This window comes from Puntigrus tetrazona, chromosome 11, assembly GCF_018831695.1.
Source record: "Puntigrus tetrazona isolate hp1 chromosome 11, ASM1883169v1, whole genome shotgun sequence".
In the NCBI taxonomy this organism is placed as follows: domain Eukaryota; kingdom Metazoa; phylum Chordata; class Actinopteri; order Cypriniformes; family Cyprinidae; genus Puntigrus; species Puntigrus tetrazona.
The window spans coordinates 23,510,143-23,533,955 of NC_056709.1; the positions used below are offsets into that span (position 1 = coordinate 23,510,143).

At 38.2% G+C, this 23,813-nt stretch overlaps 1 protein-coding gene across 1 annotated transcript in view; it reads left to right on the forward strand.

Annotated features, from left to right (window-relative positions):
- The window catches only part of sipa1l2 (signal-induced proliferation-associated 1 like 2), a 60,593-nt gene that overhangs the window by 15,401 nt on the left and 21,379 nt on the right, over window positions 1-23,813 (forward strand). The window contains exons 2-8 of the mRNA XM_043252028.1: window positions 12,530-14,251; window positions 14,381-14,508; window positions 15,291-15,479; window positions 18,361-18,535; window positions 18,846-18,949; window positions 21,107-21,264; window positions 22,079-22,664. Of these exons, the coding sequence (XP_043107963.1) occupies window positions 12,883-14,251; window positions 14,381-14,508; window positions 15,291-15,479; window positions 18,361-18,535; window positions 18,846-18,949; window positions 21,107-21,264; window positions 22,079-22,664 (2,709 nt within the window). The 5' untranslated portion in view covers window positions 12,530-12,882. The remainder of the gene's footprint in view (window positions 1-12,529; window positions 14,252-14,380; window positions 14,509-15,290; window positions 15,480-18,360; window positions 18,536-18,845; window positions 18,950-21,106; window positions 21,265-22,078; window positions 22,665-23,813) is intronic.

Here is a 23,813-nt window from a genome sequence, read left to right on the forward strand (position 1 = left end):
AGAGAGATTTTTCAATGATTTTAAAACATTAGTTTAGCCAAGAATTATAATTCTGTCTCAACTTATTCGCCATTTTTATAAATTGGTTATTTTATAAAGAAAGTCATGGCCTGCCTTTTTAATATAACGAAAGGTTTGACATACTTATGTTATGCAAGTATTCCATTAGATTTTTTTTTTTAAGCCATAACCTTGTAAGTTGTCGTTGACTTTCATTATGTGGAAAAATTCACTTTTGTGTTCAGTACAAGAAAGTAAGTCATTGGGCTTTAAACAAGGCGAGTATGTTGACAGGATATCCAATACCCAAGAGCTTGAGTGTAGCTCTAAAAGCAAGATTGCTTTCTTTTATTGACAATTATTGACTTGCCAAATTAGAAGTAAAACGGACATACAAGTTTCCAGTGCTTTAGGAGTCTTAAAACTGCTCTTGTCCAATCAAATTAGGGCGGTGGAATGAAGTGTAAGTTTTGAAATGCACTCACATATCCAGTAGCTCCAGTTCACTTAGTTAACTTGCTCTAGGCTTGTCTGTTGGAAACTTTGCAGTGGAGCATGTACACAGGCGGTTGCAGTGATCCATGAGCACATTAGCCAGACTGCGGGGAGATTGAAGACGGGCGAGTTAGGGAGAAAGAAAGAGTCTTGACAGTACAGTGCAGCCTGCAAGAGAAAGAGAAAGAGGAAGACATGGACCCTAACAAGCAGCAAGGCCCTGGAGACCTAGAGACCAACACAGTACACAGAAGCAGCTTTAAATGTGCCACTGATTTGGCTGACATGGTAGAGAGAGAAGGAGAGGGAGAAGGAAGTGCACTGTGTCCTTTCCTTACATTTAGACTTGTATAAACAGATCGGGTTAGCCTGACAGAGAGATGTGTAAATACTCCCCTGGAGACTTGGCGCAGCTGTAGGCAGAGCAAGGCAAGGCATCTTGGGTATTTGTTGCAGTGGTTCGATCACAGTGCATTACCGTCCAGCACTGTGTGCTCAGGGTTTCAGTCCTACTGCCCCAGAGGTTCGTTCCCATCGTTACTGTCTGTTTAGATGCATTTTTAATGACACACAGCCCATGCCGACAGGAAGTTTGAGCTTTTCAATGTTTTACTGTGTTTTAGGGGCTGTGTGTGCGTGTGTGTGTGTGTGTGTGTGTGTGTGTGTGTACAGAGCTGACACAGTAATGTGTGTGTGTATGGGACCATCGGTCAAACTTTGTATAGCACATTTCCTGTAAACAGAGGAAAACAGATGCAGCATAGTAAATATTATTACTTAGAAGTCTGGCTTATGGACAACAGATCCAAAGCTGGAACAGTCATAAGATATGAGAATGTTATATATTTTGGTCCAGTGTTATATTAGGTGGCCTTAACTACTATGTACTGACATTTTAAATTTATCATTTGATACAGTGCACTTAGTGTACATACATGTTTTTACATATATTTAAAAAAAATACCTATATGTAATTCCATCTGTAATCAATACATTTATATTTACACTGTTGTCCCATCCCTTACACATTAACCCACCCTAAACCTACCCATAACCTCCAAACCTTGTCCCTAACCTTACCCATTTCCCACTTCATAGCAGCAAATGTGTTTAGAAATACAGTATGTTCACTAAGTACATTGTACTTATTTTTTGATGTAAGTACATAGTAGTTAAGGCCACATAATATAATATAGTATCACTTATATTTTAATTTAAGTATGTTTATTAAAGGGATAGTTCAGCCCCAAAATACAGTTGATTCAAATGACACATCATTCCAAACACACAATACTTTTGTTCAGATATTAAAACTAACCCAAACTAGCACTTCAACCAAAATGTACAAATAAAGTTGAAAATAATGAGCCATTGAATCCACACTTTCACTTTGTATGATGAACAGGTTTTATTTAAGCTTTTATTTACAAAGAGAAGATCAACTGTACTTATTTCACGAGAAAACCCTCATTTCGCAGCACTACTTACACAATACCTGCTATTGGTTAATGAAAATGATAATCCGCCCCCAAATGTTCATCATTTGTTCAGCTAGTGTTGCTGTCCTGGGGAAGATACTCAAACAAACAGTGGCGTTTTATCAACATGTGTTTACACATTTTGCTGAGTTCAACTTAGTAAGCTTACTTATAGTTGTCTCTGGATGTTAGAGTTTTGATTTTAAATCTAAAAATGAAATCTGAGTGTGTGAGTATTTCTGTCAGTGCTTGTCTTGCTGTCGTTGTCCTCCACTCGCCCTCGCCGCCACAGGAAGTCTGAGTTTACAGCACCACAGCATATGGCTCGTACATGGGATTATTCCACCTCTGTCCTCTCTGTCACTCTCAAAACTTCTCTCTCTTTCACCCCTCTGTAACCCCAAAAACTGAATCGAGGACTAAAAAGCATGTAGAAACCCCTCAACTGGGGTCTCTCTATGTCTCTTTGAGGGTCTTTGCGTCAATGCAGGCGGACTGAATAGATTTAAGGGGGGGCTGGTTGAGTTGAGGAGAAGTGGGGGGGAAAGGCTTTATCTGTCGGTCCGATAACTGGAGTTTCATGGTACCGCCTCCTTTTTTATAGAAATGCTAATCTGAGGCAGCGGCACCAGTCGTTAGGGGCTTTTGTTCGGGGGGCAAAGGGGTCTGGAGAGATGTTGGGGGTTGAGGAAATGAGGTTTGGCTTTCTTTTAATTGTTCTCTCAGTCTATATACGAGTATTTTTATCTTTTTTTGCTTTTCTTTTTATCTGTTCAGTGCACACATTCGTCTTAATCAGTAACCAGCATCAGTCCTCCATATCAGTGAGGCTTGCGGCCTATACAAGGAATGTATCGATTGGTTGAGGTAAAGCAAATGCTGTTTGCGAGAAGTGGCACCGCCAGGTACATCTTTGGGTGTGGCTTCCAGGTGCTGGCAGGGTGCTGAATGTTTAAGCCAAGGCCTTGAGGACTTTTCTGCCAACACGGATGGATTTACAGCTGTTTTCTTGCGGGAAGGATGTGGCGGAGGGCAACCGATCCAAACCCACTGATTGAGTTGATCAGTCCTGACATGACTGCCAATGTGTGCTTGATTCGTATCTATGACAGCAGTGAAGAAGAATGTGGGTTTGTTTGGTGAGTTGCTGTTGTTTGTGTTTGACATTTGTAATGTTCTGAATCGCTCTCAGCAGGCTTTTCTGAGGTTAGATGAAGAGCTCTGTAAAGCTGGGAATGGTTGCAGTATAATTACATTTAACTGTCAGTGGGATAGATGTCCTTCAGCAGTGAAAGAGGTGTTTACACACTATTTTTCTTTCTTTCTCTGCATTTGTATTGTGTATTTAGTTTTACTGAAAGCATTGAGTGATGGTGTAGAGATGTAGTGGGCAGTCGGCAGAGTGCTCGTGTTACAAATGGCTCACAATGGCAGACAAATCGTCCATCAACCAACTAGTCCATTATGATTTTGTTTTATGATAATTTATGTAAAGGCACGTTAAATGTTCATGAAGTAAATTACATTTCAGGGTGATACAACTGTCCCAATACCCCTAAAATATTTGTAGTAGTTTTGATATAATCGTATTATTTATTTATTTATTTTTTAAACTGTAACAACTTTTAACTTTTAATTTAACTTTTAATAACTGTTATGTATCATTGATTTTAATATTTTGTATATATTTAATTATGGTGCCAGTGCTTAAGTTGGCATGCCTTATGTGCTTTAGCTGTTAGCCAGTTTGCATGTTAATTCTTTAAATTTGTTTCTGTGATTTCTTATGATCTGGTGGGTCATAAGTGGGATTTGTTCTTGTGGCATTATGGGAGAATAACTCTGATTTAAAAAAAAAAATGCTACTGACCACATAATGATTATGATAGTTTAAATACAATGACATAGGCCTACATCCGGGGTCTTGCGACCAATCAAACTCTCCTGTATTTTGGTTTAAATGCACACATGCTGTTTTTCATAATATTGCTAAATGCACTTGTATGCCCTTTTAAAACTTATGATTGGTGTCAGGAGACTAAAACAGTAATTCATATTTCTGTGTAAATGCTTTTGTCTGACCGGTGCAAATTAATATTTCACTAAATAGAAATTAGCCAGCTAGGAAGATTTATATTGGTAATTACTGTAAAATATTATAATGAATAAATTACATTTAATTTTTAAGGACATTTTTGTAGTCAGCTAATTTGCGGTGAAAAATCTGGCTCTGGAAAACCAGTTGAGAAGCACAGGGATGCTGGTTAAAGGTCATGTTTTTACCAAGTCTGAGGAGTCCAGGTCTTTTATTCAACACCGAGTGTGTGTGTGTGTGTGTGTGTGTGTGCTGGTTAAGGTATTTGGCGGGGATGGTGCAGCAGGGTGTTGGTGTGTGTGTGTGTGTGTGTGTGTGTGTGTCTTTTCGGCTGCTGTGAGGAGCTCAGAATGCCAGATGGTGCTTGTTAAACTCAAAAAGCTCTCCCACTCTCGACTGGAGCTCTGCGGTGTGGACCACATGCTGTCTGGAATGACCAGCTTCAATTCAGACAGGCAGAATTCTCCAACACCCAAAGCTACCTGCTGCTTGGGTTTTCTCACAGGCCCTTTCAGCCTCTCTTTCAAGTGCAGCATGTCGTCAGAAACTCCCTGTGAATGAAGGTTACCGCTCGAGCGCGAGAAGAAATTAGTTCAGCTCGGGGGGACAATGCGGTTCTGCTTCCACAAAGATGCCCGCTGCTGTCCAAACCCATAGAGGAATGATTTGAATGAGAGAAACAAGGAGGCAGTGTGTTTCAACCATGTAGTCAGGTTTGTGAAAGTGCCTCGGACTGTTTGCTCCCACTGACCTTAAAGAAGCCGAGACAGATTTAGAGTTGTGCCATCGATTGCTGTCGAAACTTGCAGTGCATGTGCGAAACAACCAGTCGCCGCATGTTTGTTTGTGTCTGGTCCTGTCCTGTGAATGTGTTTTTACCCTTTAGTGTTATCGGCAGGTGAACCGCAGAAATCGAAACTCATGTCAAACTTTCAGCATGTTTGTCATTCGCCCTGCAGCTGTACACGATCCCAACGAGCTTTTTCTTTATTCAGATTTTAATTAAACGAGGCACTAGGCCGAATCGCCCTTTATGCCGTTCCTAAACCCCCATTGACGTGTGTGAAAAGAAGGATTTGTGTCCTTACAAAAGGCTTACATAAACTCTTAACTCTACTTTTTAGCTGCTAGCTGATGAGCATTGTTCAAATAAGCCCTTTTGGGCCTAGGCCAAGACTTCTGGTGTTTTAAAGTACTGAAACTTTGGAGGTTAATTTACCTCATGGCCTTGTTTAAGATGCCCCCGTACAAGGTTCCATTACGCATAAGATTGGTGTCGTTTGTGGTCGATGTGTCATATGGAAGACATTAAATGGGTTAAAATTAGGATAACTTATCCTTAACACAGCTCATTAGCCAAAATAGTTGGGTTCCTTGTAAAAGAATGAATGTGTGTGCCAGCACCACACTTACTACGCATGTGTGTGTGTGAATGCTTGGGTAGTGCATATATGTGGTCGGCTCTTTGTACATTGTTAAAGGCCTATATATATATATATATATATATATATATATATATATATATATATATATATATATATATATATATATATATATATATATATATATATATATATATATATATATATCATCATATACCTTTGTAATTATGTCCGCATGACTGATTACTATACCAGGTAACTTGGCATTGTGTCAGTTTCCAAAAATAACAGAAGGATTTGAATGCTGTTTAAAAAAAAAAAAATTACACATCTTTGTCTGATATTCCTGTAATTAAAGATGGCATATGTATTTTTATCAACAGTACTGATTCTGAATAGGTTGCAGTTCCATTTGCTTCCACTAGTACTCAACACACTTTAATTGAGTTTAATCGACAAAAAATGTGCATATTCATAATCTATGACGAATATAAACTGGGTTAGGGGATAATTCAGCAGCAAAAGTTAACATAGAAAAATTAGCGCACAATAATTTGATAAACTCAACTAGGGTTTGAATGCTAATTGAAGAGTCACAGCCACAATGGAGAAAAGTGTTTACATGAACTTTAAAAGACTTATGTGTACCTCACATTATACTAAAGAATTTTGTTCAGAAGACTTTACAGAATATAGTACACAAAAACCTTTGTGCTTTATAATGCATTTATGTTTTTTGTGCAGATCTGGCAAAAAATGGCAGCATCTTGAGCCAATATGAGTAACAGATCTGCACATCTCTTAATATAAATAATTAATAAAAAAATTCAATAGCAAATTCATTGCGATTTTTAAGCCCGTTTCTAGTGGTGTTAGTCAAGGGAGCGAAACCTAAAATGTAGCTGCTACGTATGTTATTATTCGGGTAGCTAGCTGTAAATACGCTAACAGTTAAAGAAATTTTAACTTGCTCAGCAAGATTGTCTTCAAACTGTTGCTGTAAGTAAACCGTTTCCGTTAAAATGCCCCATTGGCATTGCTGAGAAAGTGGGCTGGTTAGCGTTATGAATTGCTGACACATTTAGCTAGAAGCTAGAGCATGTTTCAGGCCTAGAGTGATTGAGGAAAAATGGGATTTGGAGGAGGAGGTGGGGGTCCCTCATGTTTAAATCCAACTGGCTGCAAGGCAAAATATCTCAATGATAATGCACTCCTGTCTCCTCTACTTCAGCTGAGAATGAGGGGGAAATCTGTCTAAACAAGGGTGATTCCAGATGTTATTGATAAGATCGACAATGAGTACATGAAATACTGTGTTCGCAGTTTGTGTCATTAAAAGGACTTTATCTCTCATTGGGCTGGATGCCAACTCCATCACAGACAGTCATGTCTCGTGTAGCAGATGCTTACTGGCTGTCTGCGTCTGCGTCTGTCTGACTCATTTTAACAGCTGATACACGTTATCCAGGTCAGTCAAAGCCAAAAGCTGAGACTGAAGTTATGAAAGCGAGTGGAAAAAAGTATTGTCTCGCACTTTGACTTATCTAGGGCCTTTTTTCCATATTAGGAGGGGCAGAAGCAGTCGATCTGTGAGCTTTTAGCATGAAATTATGTGTCTTCCTTCTTGTTAAAGTTATGGCAGTGAAAATGGCAAGATCTTGACATGTTCTGGCACACAAGCCTGCATTCCTACATAAAACCTGCCAGCTAGAGGTCACGTCGCTTTGCAGAATACTTAGAAAGTAGTCATATCTGGGCTGTATCGTACTGTAAATCATGGAAATGTGGGTTATTGTGTTTAAGCCAGAACACTGGCCCAGTTCTAAACCACAGCCCTTTCTCACGGGTCGTTCCCTTTCTGTTTGCTCACTGTTGGAGGGCCGAGTTTGTTTGGTAAACACCTGGAAATTATATTAACCCAAATGGTAAAGGTCAGTTGCTGTATTGCCTTCAGAAAGCCCCCTCAGTGCACCCCCCGGGGTCCAACTTTTCAACTCGTGCCCACGCTGCCTGTGAGGATGTGAGACCTGCCTTTTGTTTGTTTATTTTTCCCAGCCTATTTCTCATTGAGTCTGTTCCTTTTCCTCTCTTTCTTAGCATTCACATCCTCACATATATTTTGCAGAGGAGTTAGCCTTCAGTTTTTCATTGTAGAGGTGACATTTTGGCTTGAAGTCTGAAAATACAGTGAAATGTAAGATAAATCCTCCAACTGCTGACTTTACTTTAAAAAATATTCTTTTTTAAATTTGTATTATTTATTTTTATTTTACTTTAATGCATAATTAAAATAAATGCAATACTTATTTTATTTGTTGATGTAGATTCTAGATTTTCTATATAGATATCATCTATCTAGCCGTCTTTTTTGCCATGTCAGAAAATGGAAAATAATGAGCCTTTTTATGCATTATTTTGTTTAGTTTATAACAAAAATACAATGAAGTGAATTATAATATTTTTTTTATTATTATTTTTTATTACAATAAAAATGGTAGTATTTTATTTTGTAATCTATTTTTTTGTGTTTTATCTTATAATTCTATGGCTGTATGAATATTTTCTATGCCAAAGTGTAAATTTAAATATTACCTTTTCTATCAAAGTAATTGGTCGATTATTCTTTAAAACAAAACACTTTAATGCAGACATCCATTACTGTCTTATGGATTTTATACTGTGCTAATGGTAACTCTGTGCAGAAATATCTGTGTGAAACAGAAATGTAGCTTTCCTTCATGCCAATGCTTAGAATAAATCATAAAGTGTTTGTGGCATGTGAGGCATTAGGGCACATCAGCTCCTGACTCTTGTTATAGTGCCTGTAGCACTGGAATGCGTTAGCGCCAAAGAGACTCCGTCCTTACTCCTAACAAGGAAAGGGAAATGAGAACACTAGACCTCCCAGCAGCGTCTCAGGAATGAGAAATGTAGGTGAGCGAAAGAGCCTGGAAAGCTTTGACAGCATCTGACAGGGTGTGCCCATGTAGGGTGTTCACTGAGGCTTTCTTGTTCTTCTAGGTGTCTGCTCACCCCAGTTACCCTGCCAAAACTGCAGGGCTCAGTTTACTCAATCCTTCTGTCAAAGTCATCCTTTTTGTTCCAATAAATCCCAGGAGCAAACAAATGTGGATAGGACAGGAAACAATAATCCATTAGGTGTAACCTTGTAGCATTGATTTGGGTTTAGGAAGGTCTCAGATTTCCTGCAGTTTTCAGCGTTTTAATCCGTGAAATATAACACAGAGTGAAGACCAATGATTTAAAGCATTGTTTTTTAAAAAATAGAAATCTTAACATAATACAATTTTGAATTGTCAGAATTGCAAAAGGCTGCAGTTACCTCTTTTTTAGAATTGCGAGGTAAATTATAAAAAAAATTCCATATACATTTCCAAAAAAAAAATTAATTGTTTAGTTTTTGTTCTTATGAATTTTAATTATTATCTCCAAAAGTTTGCACAAAACATAATGTTTATGTTATTTAGCACGATTTTAAGATCCAAATAGCTTCCCTTGCTACGTCTGGGCAATGTTACAGGTTTAGTTTTTTTGATTAATAGTGATATCTCATATTTCATTTTAATTCTTCTTCTAAAATCCTCAAACTTTGTTTATGTGGAGGTTTATATTAGATTTAGATTTGCGGATTTTCAGTGTGGAATTTGGACCTTTCTGTATGTAGGTTAGACAGACGGGGACACTCTATAGGTGCGTTGACCTCCTTTCCAACACTTTTGATCCGTTTCATACCACATTTCAAAGCCTGTGTCTCAAAAAAGGCCGCTGTTCCCATCAGTCATCCAGTAAAGAGTGACATAGTTTACGTTTAAGTAACATCAGACTAACTGAATCGGTTTCCCGAAAAAACAATCAGAATGCTGTGGAATTATTACCTAACAAGTGTGTCCATTTAAGCTGCTTATTCTGACTGTGGAAAAACCTCCTTTTGAGTCATGGCTGTCAGGAAGTGGATATTTCTAAAGAGAAAACACCCTTTTAGTTCAAATATTCCCTCATATCTTCTGCCCTATCAAACCCCGGGCAGACAGGGACTTCTTTTAACTTCTGTGGCTGGTGGAAATGATAGACGGCCCAGTGTGGTCACAGTCCCCTCTATAGATCCAGCTGTCTAAATAGATTGGGTCAGTGTGTCTTTGCGGTGGGCGATGATAGCGATGATGAGCTCTGTTGTTTGGGCGGCACGGTGCATGTGAGCAAGCGTTTGAAAGCAGGGGACCGGCTCATAATGGTAATCAATGACCTGTACAGGAACTGCAGCTGGACGGAGGGCGTTGGAGGGGACAGGATTGGCCATTTGCCTGGCTCTGAAGCCCAGCGGGAGATGGTGGGAGGGAGCCTTTCAGATGTGCAATTTGTTGTCCTCTCAAGCCTTTGCTGGTGCTTGATGCTTCTTCTTTCTTCTCTTGTTTTGGATAAGGCTGATTTATTGAAAGACTAATGGGCTAATGCCTCTAAAGACCGTGTACACATTATTATAACACATTTTTCCATTTATTTTGAAGTAAACGAGTCCCAAAACAGATATTTGTTGTATCATAAGGATCACAGTAATGTTGTATGTCTTGGAGGACAGCGGACCTCCCTCTGACATATGAATTTTTAAAACCACAGAGGATTCACAGTAAGACGTGAATAATTCATGTGAGTTACATTTGATGTTCTTTCAGTGATTAAGACGTGAGTTTAGACTGAATGTAGCTATGAGGTGTGGATATTAGATTAGATTAGAATTTTCACATGATTGTTTTTCTTGTGAACTTCTGGAAGAACCTTCCCGAATTGAATTTAAAATAAGAGTTAGTATTTTGCATAGTGAAAATTATTCCATTTAACATTGAAGCACTGAATATTTTCGACTGTTAAGTGTGTTTCTCTCCCAAATTCTCAATCCTGTAATGTGGGGAAAAAATGTAATTACAGCAAAATATAATAGAACAACAGAACAATACTTTTACAGCATTTATTATTATACTGTTAATTTCAACATTTGATAATGTGTTATTAAAATCACACTGTGAAGAACAAGTTGTGTTTCTTAACATTATTTAATGCGCTGTGGACAAACATGAACTAACAATGAACGACTATATTTTTTGTTAACTAATGTAAAGAATGAATAAATACTTTGTTCATGGTAGTTAATACATTAACTAATTGTTTACAATCAATTAGTTAATGTATTAACTATCATGAACAAAGTACCAATTTATTTGCTTTTGGTTTGAAATCTAGAACATTTTTTGCTGGCTTTTCTGAGATTTCTGGAGGCTCATTGCCAAGATATCAAAGCTTTGTGTTCTTTCGTGACATGTTGCTTTTTCCGCCTTTAAAATTTAACAGTATTCTTTAATATTGAAACAGCTTGTCATTTGTACACGTATTATTTATCTTTTTCTGATGTATGATGCTAAGTTTAGCCAGACAGGCCCTTGCTCAGATTAACCCAATGTTCAGTGCTTCTGGAAATGTTTACGATCATGGAACTTTTACGTTTTAAATTTTTGATAAACCCACATTTTAAAAGCAGCAATACCTCTGCATCTCCTCTGGGGATGAACGTGTCGCTTTGTCCAAATGTCAGTGCCATGTCTTTTGATAAATATTTAACAGAGATTTCCCCCCTATCTATACGTCATCTGAAATGGAATGTCGTTTATATGTCATTAAAGATTACAAAAACAATGATTTTATTTTTGGTTTTGGAACGATATGCTGTCATGAATTGTGTACAATAAGATAAATTTATAAATTAAGTAAGGTCAATTTTGTCTCCCTGTTAACATTAAATCACAGCTCTGAATCCAGTGGATTTCCGGACTCTAGACTGTTATTGCGGTTTGAAAAAGCAAAAGTTCAGCATGGTACACAGCTGGTGTTGACATTGACACAAAGATGTGTTTATTTTGGAGGGTTAAAGGTATTGGGGTCAGTGTGTTTGTAACAGACAGAGAGACAGGACTGCGCGTCCAAAACACATTATTAATAAATGCCAGTTTAATCAGCTTTTCTTTCGAAGGATTATTTTTAGGATGCTGAATTTTACAGTGTGTGCCCGCAGTGCCGTCTGTAATTTTATACTCTCTTCCGTTCTCACTAGTACTTTATTTTTGGATATGATATTAGAAAGCTCTTTCACTGAAAGGCAGGCTCTGGGTTCATTGCACTAAACCAGTAATTCTCAATTTTTGTTTTACTTTTTTAATGCAGGACCCATTTTACATTGGATATAAAGTGGTGATCCAAAACAATGCCATAATCAAATGTTCTTAAATTAAATATTACATATCTATTCCCTAGATTGTCACACCCTTTCAGATGCTGTCAGATATCAAGTATTTAAATTACTGTAAAGTTTAGTTTTTGCAAATCAAATTCATAAACCTTTAAAGCTAAGAAAAAATAAAGCGTTTTCTCCTCCCTTTTGAAGACTCATAATTTAATGAAAAAATCATTAAATTAATATTTAAATAATTTAATAAAATAAATAATAATTTTTGTTAATTGCATTAATTATTTGAATTTAGTTTTTGTCATACACTAGCGTGCATCTTGTTTGCTATTTGTGAAAAAAGACATAAAAAGATGCCATCTGTCAAGTACATTCAAATACAAATTATATAATAATACAACTTTTTATTTATTTATTAATTTCAAAGTTTTGTTAACATCTATTGAAATTACCACATTGCATATAATTTCAGCTTTACACTATAGGGAAAGTGGTCTAGATCTGTTTTGCTATTTATCAGAGATAGTAGTGCCTAGCTCGCTAATGCTTTTTTCAGTTAGATTTTTATCTCTAATTAGTCTATGAACAAAGGTCAAAAAGTGGTACATTTGTTATATAGATGATCCAGAAATGGCATGCATTCAGGTGAAAAGGAAAAGTGCTTTCTGAATAGACATTCATACCCTTATTAAATTAATTGGTCTTTTTGCTGATGCTTTGTTCAGTTGTGGATTTTGAGTGCTTTGCGTTCTTTCAAGGTCACATTGGTATCTCTCCCTCCCAAATGGATTCTCTAATGATCTCTCTCTTTCTTGTTTCCTTCCAGAGCATCAGAGAGATCCCACCTGGCTTTGTTAAGCCTACATGCCTGTGAAATGACCGCATCTCCTGTTTGCCCTCCCGTGGAGTGAGCAGTTGTCCTTGACAGTGAAACAGAGATAAAGAGAGCCATTCTCCTCCTATGGATTACAGACCCATAGGTCTGAACACCCTGACGTGGGTCAGTCATCTTTCACAGACGTATCCCAGCTCTGTCAAGCTACTTCGCCATTCCGTAAAATGCTGGAGTTGGAATTTCTGGTTTGGACAATTTAATATCAGGTATGAATGTCCTTGTCTTTAGGACCAGAGGCACAGCAAACGAGGTCGTAGAAGCTTGAGAAGTGCCTCACCTCAGAAATGCAGATCGATGATCTATTTGCCAAAAAGCTTCAAGCCATGAATGGTAATATGGGACCACCTGGTGCAAATACACAGGGAACACCTTCAGTGCCCAAGATGGGCGTGCGTGCAAGAGTGTCCGATTGGCCACAGAAGAAGGATGGCCACGGTCCACCGCCCAGATACGAAAGCCTAATGACGACTTTCCAGAATGGACAACCCAGTCAGTTGCCGGAAGATGTGGTCAAAGAAAGCCCCGGCTCTCCTCCCAATGCCAGCTTTCTGGAGGCAAAATATGGACTTGGTGAACTTCTAAACCACTCTCCTGGTAAAGTTCACCACGCTCTCCAGAAAAGGAGCAACAGTGACGTGACCATCAGTGATATAGGAGCAGAGGACATGGATCAGACAGCAATCAACCCCAATACTGGTGCTACTTTGCACCGAGAGTACGGAAGCACATCCTCCATCAATCGGCAGGGTTTGCCAGATGAAGGGTTTTTTGGCAATTTGAAGGTTTTCCAGCCAGAAATTTCAGAGCAACCAAGTGCACCACCTCCTCATGGCTTTCCAGAATTTCGCAGATATGAGGCTGCCATTTCTCCAAGTCTTCAGACTGCTGCGCAGATTGCACGGGGGGACATTCTCTGCATTCCAAACTACTCGGACTATGTGGACAGTTCGTTCCTCTACAGTCGGGAAAGGGAGAAGTCTTTCCTACAACGACAGAAATCGGAAAAGGGCGAGACATCCATTTTCCGCAGACTGAAAACCATGAAGAGCGAGCAGAGGCAACTGAGTGACCATGAGGATTGTAGTAGACATGGTCGTCCATTGAGTTTCCAGAGATGTTTCGCCCACTATGACGTACAGAGTGTGCTTTTCAATATTAGCGAGGCTGTTACCAATCGTGCCAATTTGGCACGTCGGAAGAATATTACCACTGGGGCTTCTGCAGCATCCCAGCACCAGATTGGTGGGGGAATGGACAGTCCTGACCCCCTGCCTGTTTGTGAATCCCCTATGGATAGCTGTGAGGAGCTTGGTCAAAAAGCTTGCACAGATCCTGATGAAGGGGATGGAAAGAGCAATGGTTTGGTGCTGAGCTGCCCGTACTTTCGTAACGAGTTAGGCGGCGAAGGTGAAAGGAAACTGAGTGTCACCAAACCAACTAGTGGACCCCACAACAATGTAGGGGACAATTATTCCATCGAGTCTACTTTAAGCTCACACTGCACCAATGCGGGGGTTTCCGTCTTGGAAATGTCCCGTGAGAATTACTCCTCTCGCGAAAACTATGCTGTTCCACGGGATTGTATCAAACGCTACATCATTGAGCACATTGACATGGGTGCTTACTACTTTCACAAATTCTTCTTCAACAAAGGTATGTTTTACAATTTAGATGTTAATGTAATTGAACTACACAAAAGTATACTATAGTGATATAAGAATCTCTGAGTGTATCTCTCCATGTATAATGTCAATTTCTTCTTATTCTTGTATTCTTCTTTAGAACACCAGAACTACTTTGGTGTTGATGAGAACTTGGGCCCAGTGGCAGTTAGCATCAGGAGAGAGAAGCTGGAGGAGGCGAAAGAGGGACCACAGTATAATTATAGAGTCATCTTCAGGACCAGCGAGGTAGAACTGCGTCTGTAAAACACATTGTTTAATGCACATCATTTAACTTTTCTTTTTTTTTTAAGATCCTTTGGTCTTTGAGCCAGTCAAGTTCAGGGAAATAACTTTTAATTACATGTACTCATTGCATTTGTGTGCCATATACATCCTATATATACTGTTTTTATCAAGCAGTGAGTGGACTTCTCATTAATTTATAATTGATTTCCATCTTTCCATTAAGTGCATTTCCCAAAGCTTTTATATCATTCCTTCTGAATACAAATCAGAGCTGCCTCAATAATAGCATTGATTGTTTTGAAAATCAGCTCAAGATGGATGATGTCTGTGGCGTACTATTGATTTTTCCATGTATGGTGGTATAAATTACCTTACTGTACTACATGATTCTCACCACTGACGCTATAAAAGTCCCAACCAGTGCGGCTTTGAAAATGCCAAGAGATCTTTCATATGTGGCCTGCCAGGGGTTTTCCTAAGGGTGACTGGATAGTTTGCTGAACTGGCGGTAGAGCGTACAATGGCTCTCTTGCTAAAAGCCAAAGCGTTACTTCAGCATTCGCCACAGTTAGTTGAACTCAATTATTCATCAGAAAGATTGGCAGAGCATGTCGCTGGATTCAGCATCATTTCAGGGACACTCTTAGAGAGTGCTTTGCCATTTGAGAGACAACTGCAATGGTTTATCCATCTGTTCACCATTTGAGAATGCCATGTATTCATTTAATAGATGTATTTCCTTTTTTTGTAAAAACTTCTCTCTTAACTCTGTCCATCTTCAGCTCACCACTTTGAGAGGTTCAATTCTGGAGGATGCCGTCCCCTCCACAGCTAAGCATGGGACTTCTCGTGGACTCCCACTTAAAGAGGTGCTGGAATACGTAGTTCCTGAGGTCAACATTCAGTGCCTCAGACTGGCCACAAGCTCACCTAAAATCCCGGAACAACTGCTGAAGCTGGATCAACAGGGGGTTAGTACTGTCCTTAAAGCTCTACAGTCATACATAGAAATGGTAGACAAATTATCTGATTTAAGTTTAAATACTATATGATTTCTGTGATGCAAAAAAAACATGGAAGGATCCAGTTATAAAAATTGAACTTACTTCATAAGCTATTTCTTATGTTACTACTTAGTTATTTCTTACTTTACTTCATAACGTGGAATGTTAAATGGAACTTTGCCAAATTTTGGATAGATACATGAAAAGTAGTTGAACTACACTTAAACCAAAACATGATATGGACTAGTGTCTCAAAATATTAAGCTACAAAAATACCATTTAAATTGGAACCACAAGCTTCAGACTGTCCTTGCAGAGGTAGAATTGCTTCTCTGTGCACAGCCAGCATAGTGTACTCTCCAGGTTTTAGTCTGTCCTCAGTAATTGTGTTAATATTTGTATTTTAACTGTTCTGTAATGGTGTTGTGAATACAACTTGTCCACTGATTTCTAGCTGTGTCCTCTTTTGGAAGAACAAAGAAAGTAGTTTCACTTTCCACAACGACACACAGCTTGTCCAGCAACTGGAAGCAACAACAGCAAGAATAATTGCTCAGTGTGACATAAACAAAAAATTTTATTTTATAATTTATAGTTTTATGTCTTTTTATTAATTGATAGACTGTATTGAATGTATTTGTGAGGAATTTATCAGTTTAGAATTGAATTGCAGTCTTGTAAAAATAAATAAATAAATAAAAAGAGAGTTATAAGATATAATATTTCCCTTATACAGATATATTTAAAAAATATTCCATGAACTTTTGTGCATGAACTATTCTAACTACCCAAACAACCCTTTTGTAAGTGCTAGAATTGGTAAAATATACAACAAAGCATTTCCCTACAATTCAGCCAGCCTGTAAAACGATCAAACCACCATTTGGACAGTAAGAGACAGTTTGGCTAACACAAACTGACAGGTGGGAAGAAACTTCATTCTCTGGGATGATTCATAGCATACAGTGTATAACACTGTAAACTGTACATGTCCGCAAGGCTTGTAATTACTAAGACATAATCAAGTGGGGGTTTAAGAAACAATCAGTTAGCTTAGTTTTAATGCGTACTGATAAAACCAGAAACAGATGTTTTAAACTTCTGCTGATGATGTGATGTCCTTAAATGCTGTTGTTCATTTGATAACTTGAGCAAGATCGAGCTTGTAAAGTGGTTCCTTTGGGCAAGGCGCCTATCGGGTGCCGCTGATGGCCTTACAACATTTCCGTTTGAGGGCTCAAATTGCAGGTGTGTCAGGATGAGACAGTGTTTTACTAAAGAAGCCTTTTATAAAAACAAAGATCCGACTACTTTTTGACAGACCCAGACTTGCACATCTCAGGACTAGAGTTGAACGTAGAGATGAACAGTTTTGTCAGTAAATTGACTGAATGGAATCAGAGAAGCAGTTAAAATCTTGATCGATATTGCAGCCACACAACGGCCAGAGGGGAAAATCTGAAGAGTAACCCTGTAGAACAATGAAAGCATTGAAAGAGGCTAGTTGTAAAATTAAGACTCGTAATTATTTCAAGTGGCGTTTTGTCATCTCAAATCAATCAAGTTCATTGAGGCCCTAGGGTAACAGTAAAATGATAATTCAGCTATTGTCTGCATTTCCAGCATTCAGACAAAAGATAACTAGTTTTCAAGGCAAATTATTTGGCAAAAACCGCTGAAAACATCACCATGGCAACCACCTAGCCACACATAAAGGCCACTTGACCTGTCTGAGGCGCTGCCAACTGTGACCAGCAGCACTTATGGTGAAAATGAAAGAAAAGAAAATCATTGCTCGTCTTATGCTTCGTCTTTGTCCATTTCTTCATCTCTCCTCCATACTCTTTCCCAGTTCTACCCCCTCTGATAATGGTGGGGGTTTTTTTCTCCTCTGAAGACTGGCGGTGGCATTTTATGGCACAAAAGCCAAGGCAATTGTAAGAATAGCACTAAAATTGCTTTTACCATATTTGGTAAAAAAAAAAAAAAAAAAAAAAGGTACGGGCTGGGAATTACAGGAGATTTTGGACAATTACCATAGACCTCTTAAAATTCCTATGCCATTGTAGACCAGCATTTTTCAGTTTGTCACCCGATCATAAATTCATGTTATTATGAATGTTAAGCATGATATTTTTGACATGCTGTTCATTATCTTTAAATAATTGTCTGAGTAATTATCTGGCTCTGCACGTTTTTTGCCTGTTTGTAGCAGTGTGTCTGATTCCAAAGGTTCTTTCTTTAGTTTATGGCTGGTATGTGTATCTCATACATAATGCAAAAGTGGCATCTGAGGCCAGTCTGAATGTCATTACGTGTCAGGCTTTTGCGTAGATTGATAGCACTTAACATGACTAAATCGCCACTTGTGATAAGCGATGTATATCACCATTCCATAATATGCTTTAGGAGTGCTTTTGAAGGTTTCCTGAATTGATTCCGTTTTGCAATCCTGCCATTTAGTATGTAAGGGATATTGCTGATATTTTAATATTGTTACTTGAAATAATATGGAAAAATTATTTCATTTAAAATATGTAAAAAAAAGAAAAGACCAAAGAATGATACAAAACATGAAATGACCACAGTGTGGAAAATCAGTTGCTAGGAACCAGTCAAATATACTGTGAAATGTAATGGTCATTTAAAAAAAAAAAAAAAAAAATGACCACAGAATGCAGCGAATCTAGTATTCTGCAGAGATGTATAATAGGTGTAATTAGGGCTTTGCAATGCTCTGTGAAGGATGTAATCACTGATTCAAACTGAAAAGGTAATACACAAAAAATAGTCAAATATCATTATAATGGTTGAAACTGATTGTGTTTTTATTCTTTGTAAATTGCAGCTCAGTTACCAGCACAAAGTGGGCATCCTGTACTGCCAGGCTGGGCAGAGCACAGAGGAGGAGATGTATAATAATGAGAGTGGTAGTCCTGCACTGGAAGAGTTTCTAGATCTACTAGGTCAGAAAGTCCGACTGAAGGGGTTCAACAAATACAGGGCACAGCTGGACAACAAAAGTAAGTGCAGCTCTCACTATGATATTTTCAAAACGTTTTGGTCGTTTGATCCACTTTTGCTTTTTTGAATCTTTGAACAGCCAAAAAGCTGCTTGGCAGCTTCAGGTTCATTTCTGAAATGGGTTTTGTTAATACCATATTTGTTCACGGTCGGTGCATTGGACAGTTTCTCATAATCTCTTAGCCTGCACAGATGAGCCATTTGCAAATTAATATTGAACTGCAAGAGACTAATTTTGTGTTTCATCATCAGTGTATGTGACTGCCTTTATACTGATGTGTGTGTGATATAATCACATCTTTTCTGCAGCGGACTCCACGGGCACTCACTCTCTCTACACCGCCTATAAAGACTTTGAACTGATGTTTCATGTCTCTACAATGCTTCCCTACACACCCAACAACAGACAACAAGTGAGTCGGACACATTTCTTATTAAATCCCTTTATTTTCTCATCTTTGTAATCCAACCCTATGTGACATTTTTAGGTGGAACTTCCAAGAGATACTCCACCCCGAAATGAAAATTTTGTCACGGATCACTCACCCCTATGACGTTCCAAACATGTAAAAGCTTTGTTCATCTTTGGAACACAATTTAAGATATTTTGGATGAAAACTGAGAGGCTTGTGGCTGTCAAGTACATTACACTGTCAAGGATCCAGTAAAGTATGAAAAACATTGTCAGCGTACTCCATCTGCCATCATTGGTTCAATCTAAATTTTATGAAGCCACGAGAATACTTTTTATACAAGATAATAAAAATAACAACTTTAGTCAATCATTTTAATTATTTATCACTGTAGCACTATTTTGGAGAATATGCACAGGACTGTATATGATCTTCTGTCAACCTCAATATGTTTTCTACACACGTGTTTTATGCTTTGACATGAACAAAGACCATCCATGTGGCTTGACTGACACAGAACTATGTACGTAGTGCGTTCAGTAGATATTTTCAAAATTACTTTTTAATGGTTAGAAGCAACATATTTTCATTCAAAGTATCTTAAATTGTGTTCCGAAGACAAAGCTTACACGTTTAGAGCATCATAGGGGTAAGTGATTGACAAAATGTTCATTTTGATGTGTAGTATCCCTTTAAAGGGTGATATTTCCGTTCATCAAAGAATACTAAAAAACATGCGTCAAAAAAAGAAAAAGAAAAATTAAACACTGCAATAATTTTGAACATTGCTATTAATAATAAACATTTCTTGAGTACCTAATCCGCATATTAGAGTGATTTCTGGTGGTTTCATTGTTACATTGATACTTACAGTTCACAGGATTCAGAGGTTTACCAACACAGGGAGAAATTACATTATAAAATATATTTAAAAAATACGTTATTTACCATTGTAATAGTATTTCACAATAATACAGTCTTTGCTGTAAAAATGTATGGTAGTATAAGTAACTAATCACGATCGCGTATGTAGATGGGTGTGATTATAATTCCTTTTATTGCAAACAAAAAAGCAGACAATCCAAGCTAGATCAGCTTTTCTGCTGATTTATGCACACTTGAACAAGCACCTGCGCGAATGAGATTCAGGTCTGATCGCTTACTCATGCCTGTCTACACAAAACTCATTCAATTCTCGTCAGTTCTCTATTCAAGTGGCTGGTCTTGATCTGTGCATCTTTACAGACCTCACAGAACCTAGACCAATTGTCCTGCATCCTGCTAATTGTAAACACTTCAGCAGGCAGGCCATGTTGTCATGGCAACTGTCTGAATGCCCCATCTTAAAAAAAAAAAAAAAAAAAAACGGCTCCCTTTCCAGTTGCCCAGACAAGGCACAGATTTTATGTCTTAAGTGAAGAGCAGGACATATCAGGGCTACTTAATTAAAAAAAGCATAATTTTCTGATGGTGAAAGACTGTTCTTATTTATTTGGTGGAACAAATTTAAAAAAAGATTTATTTTCCTTATCCACTGTACTTTTCAATGGGTGGAACAATCCTAATAGTCTGCCGCAGATTAATTTACCACCGTAACAGCTTCAATCAATGACTTCCTAAAATCCCTATGGCTAGACTGAGCTCAGTCAGATGATAAAATTGACATTTGTGCTTTTAAAAAGGCTTTTTTTTATAGAATGAGTAAAAAAGAGAAGTATAGGAGCACTTGCTTGGGTCTTTATTTGGCTGATATGCGGGATTTGTTGTTTTCTGTCCACTGGATCAGGGTCCAATAGGGATAATCTTGGAAAGTAAGCTGGTGAAGATCTCCACAGCTTTGAGCTTTAAATTAAGTACACCTCTGATCCTCTTTGTTTCCTTTGCTGACAGAGATGAGCCTAAAGAATATATACAGTAGACTACAGATAAACCTTTTGCACATTACTTAAGCTTTCTTAAAAGAGCAGTTATATGTGGATGTTTTTTATGTTTTGAGTTATATTAAAAATGGTTTAATGATTTCAGAATTTTGGACAGGTGTGTTTGAAGTTTATTTTTGCTTTGGGTTTCTCATTGGATGGCATTAACTGTAACTAGTTTCTTGTTGAAATGTGCACTTTTCATGACTGTCTTCATGTTATCTATTCCCCCATTCAGCTACTGAGAAAAAGGCACATTGGAAATGACATCGTTACCATCATTTTCCAGGAACCAGGAGCTTTTCCATTCACACCCCAAAATATACGCTCTCACTTTCAACATGTCTTCATCATCGTCAAAGTCCACAATCCTTGCACGGAGCATGTGTGTTACAGGTAAACTATGTCAGTTACTCACCATTTTTAGCCTAGCCTGTTTTATAACTAGGATTGTGGTTTAGCTTATGCATGTGCCTTTGCTAAAGAAAATACTGTTTTTTGCAAAGTCATACCCAACCCGTCACAAATAAATCCAATTTTGTAAATTAAAGAACTCAATCTGTTGGGACGGGGGGCAGAGGTAGACGAAGATGCTTTCCAAACAGCTTGGTGACAGTCAGATTTGACCTCTCAGAACGATAGGGAGGATTAAAGGATAAGATCGAAGGGAATTCAATTTCCAGTCTTATTTACTCAGTGTGTACCTCTTAAGCTTGTTCAGCGTAACATTGCAGAGAGCTGAGGGAGGCTGGAACCTGGTTCAAAGCAGAATTGCCCATCTCTTCTTCTGAGCAGATCTATGAGAGACTGCTGCGGAAAGATTTCACGAATTGATGTCAGTGTGGAAGTCAAACAGAAAAGCTTTCTATGTATTCTTCTTACAGAGAACATGTTCTTCAATCTTTTGTACACATTACAGATATTTAAAGTTGAGCTTAATATGCAGAGACAGATGTAAGCCGTTCATAGGTTGATTGGATCAATGCCCCGATAAAATGATACATAAAATAAATATACTTAAAAAAATCACAATGAGTATGAGTATCACAACACCCTTGAGAAATCCTAAGTATCTAATATAACACCTAGTATCCTAATATCTTTTTGGAAACCATTTTTTATAATTCTTTTAATAAATCGAACGTTCAAAAGAGCAACATTTTATTTCAAGTGACTGAAACTCATTTCATCATATTTCTTTACTCAATAGTGTTGCAGTTGCCAGATCCAAAGATATGCCTGCGTTTGGACCTCCCATACCCAAGGGGGTGATGTTCCCAAAGTCTGCTGTATTTCGGGACTTCTTGCTGGCCAAGGTGATCAATGGTGAAAATGCGGCCCACAAGTCTGAGAAGTTCCGTGCCATGGCGACGCGTACCCGGCAGGAATACCTTAAAGACCTTGTGGACAACTTTACCAGTGCAACGCCTGTAGACACCTCGGGTGCAAAATTCAGCTTCATCACCCTAGGCGCCAAAAGGAAGGAGCGCAGTCGGCCAAGGAACAATGCTCATCTGTACAGTACGGGAGCCATCACATGGCCGGTGGTTGCTTGGGACAGTTGCCAGTCAACCGATATTGGTTGTTTGCTGGCCATCTCCCGAGAGTTTGTGGCGCTCATTGAAGAAGTGTCCCGGGAAGTGGTTTTCAACTGTTACTGCAAGGACGTGATTGGTTGGAGCTCGTCCTCAATGGTGGGCAGGGTAAAGCTCTTTTACGAGCGTGGCGACTGTGTGGTGTTTTCCGTCCAGGATGGATGCCCAGAGGAAGTTCGAGAGGTCGTACAACGATTAGAGGTATGAGTAGCCAATCCTGGATGAAAGATCAAGTTTTATCTAATCTGAAGCTTAAACCAAGCTTGCCTTTTACTGTGAATAAGTGAGCAGTGTTGGTATACAGGATCACGTTTCTCTTGGAATCAGGGACCAAGGGTCAATGGATTAACATTAGAAAGGCAGAAAGACCATGTTAGAGCAGATTACCTTACCTTAGCTTACCTCAAGTTTGCCAGAACGTTCACTTTATTCACTCTGGGATAAATAAGTACATCAACACAAACCTTCATAAATCAATATTAGTTCCGCTTCTTGCTTTATTGCCACCCATTCATGCTTATTCGGCTCATCCAGATTTGCAGACTTATACTACATTTTTTACAGTGCAGTAGAGGTTTAAATGAGTGTACATGCTGTTTAGGTTGATGGACCCAGTCAGCATGTGTGGTCCATTCTCTTTGTGAGATTTGACAGCTTGTAAAATACTGTCCTGTGACTCTTAAACATGCTCTTAAATGTGTTTATTGCGTTGGGTGATTTGCTGTCATCATCATAGCATTTGTGCAACAGACCATCAGCTCGTTTTTCTTGGAATAGGCAAAAATTTTAATTCGGTCATTATTTACTCAGCCTCATGTTGTTTCAAAAATATGTGACTGACTTTTTATGTTAAATACAAAATTAGTTTAAACATTCTTCAAAATATATTTTATGTTATGCAGAAGAAAGAAATTCATACAGGTCATGAACAACATGATTTTTCGTTTTTGGGGAAAGTTTTCCTTTAATATGAGTGCTTGTGGTTTATGCCTTTTAAAAAAGAATTTTTTTTTATCATTTTTAATAAGTTTGGTAATGTGTATGGTAAAAAAAAAGTATGGTAATGTGAATTATTATGATAAAAGCCAGGTTATGAATTGTTGAGCGACAGAGCTTTTTCAATTAAAAAAGGAAGGCTTCATGTTTTTTTAACCACCTCAGTCTCTTAAAGGTCTTTTGTTGTTTTTCTGGGTGCTTAGAAAAGGTGCCTTTGGGCTCTTAGCAGAGTCAGAGTAATATCAGCTTACCTGAGGTTTGCTTAAAACTGTTTGTTTTCAGATCAAGTAGTTGCATGCAGAGGGTTTAAGCTGTTTTATCTGAAACACATTTGTTTTAGGTGTCAGGGGGTAG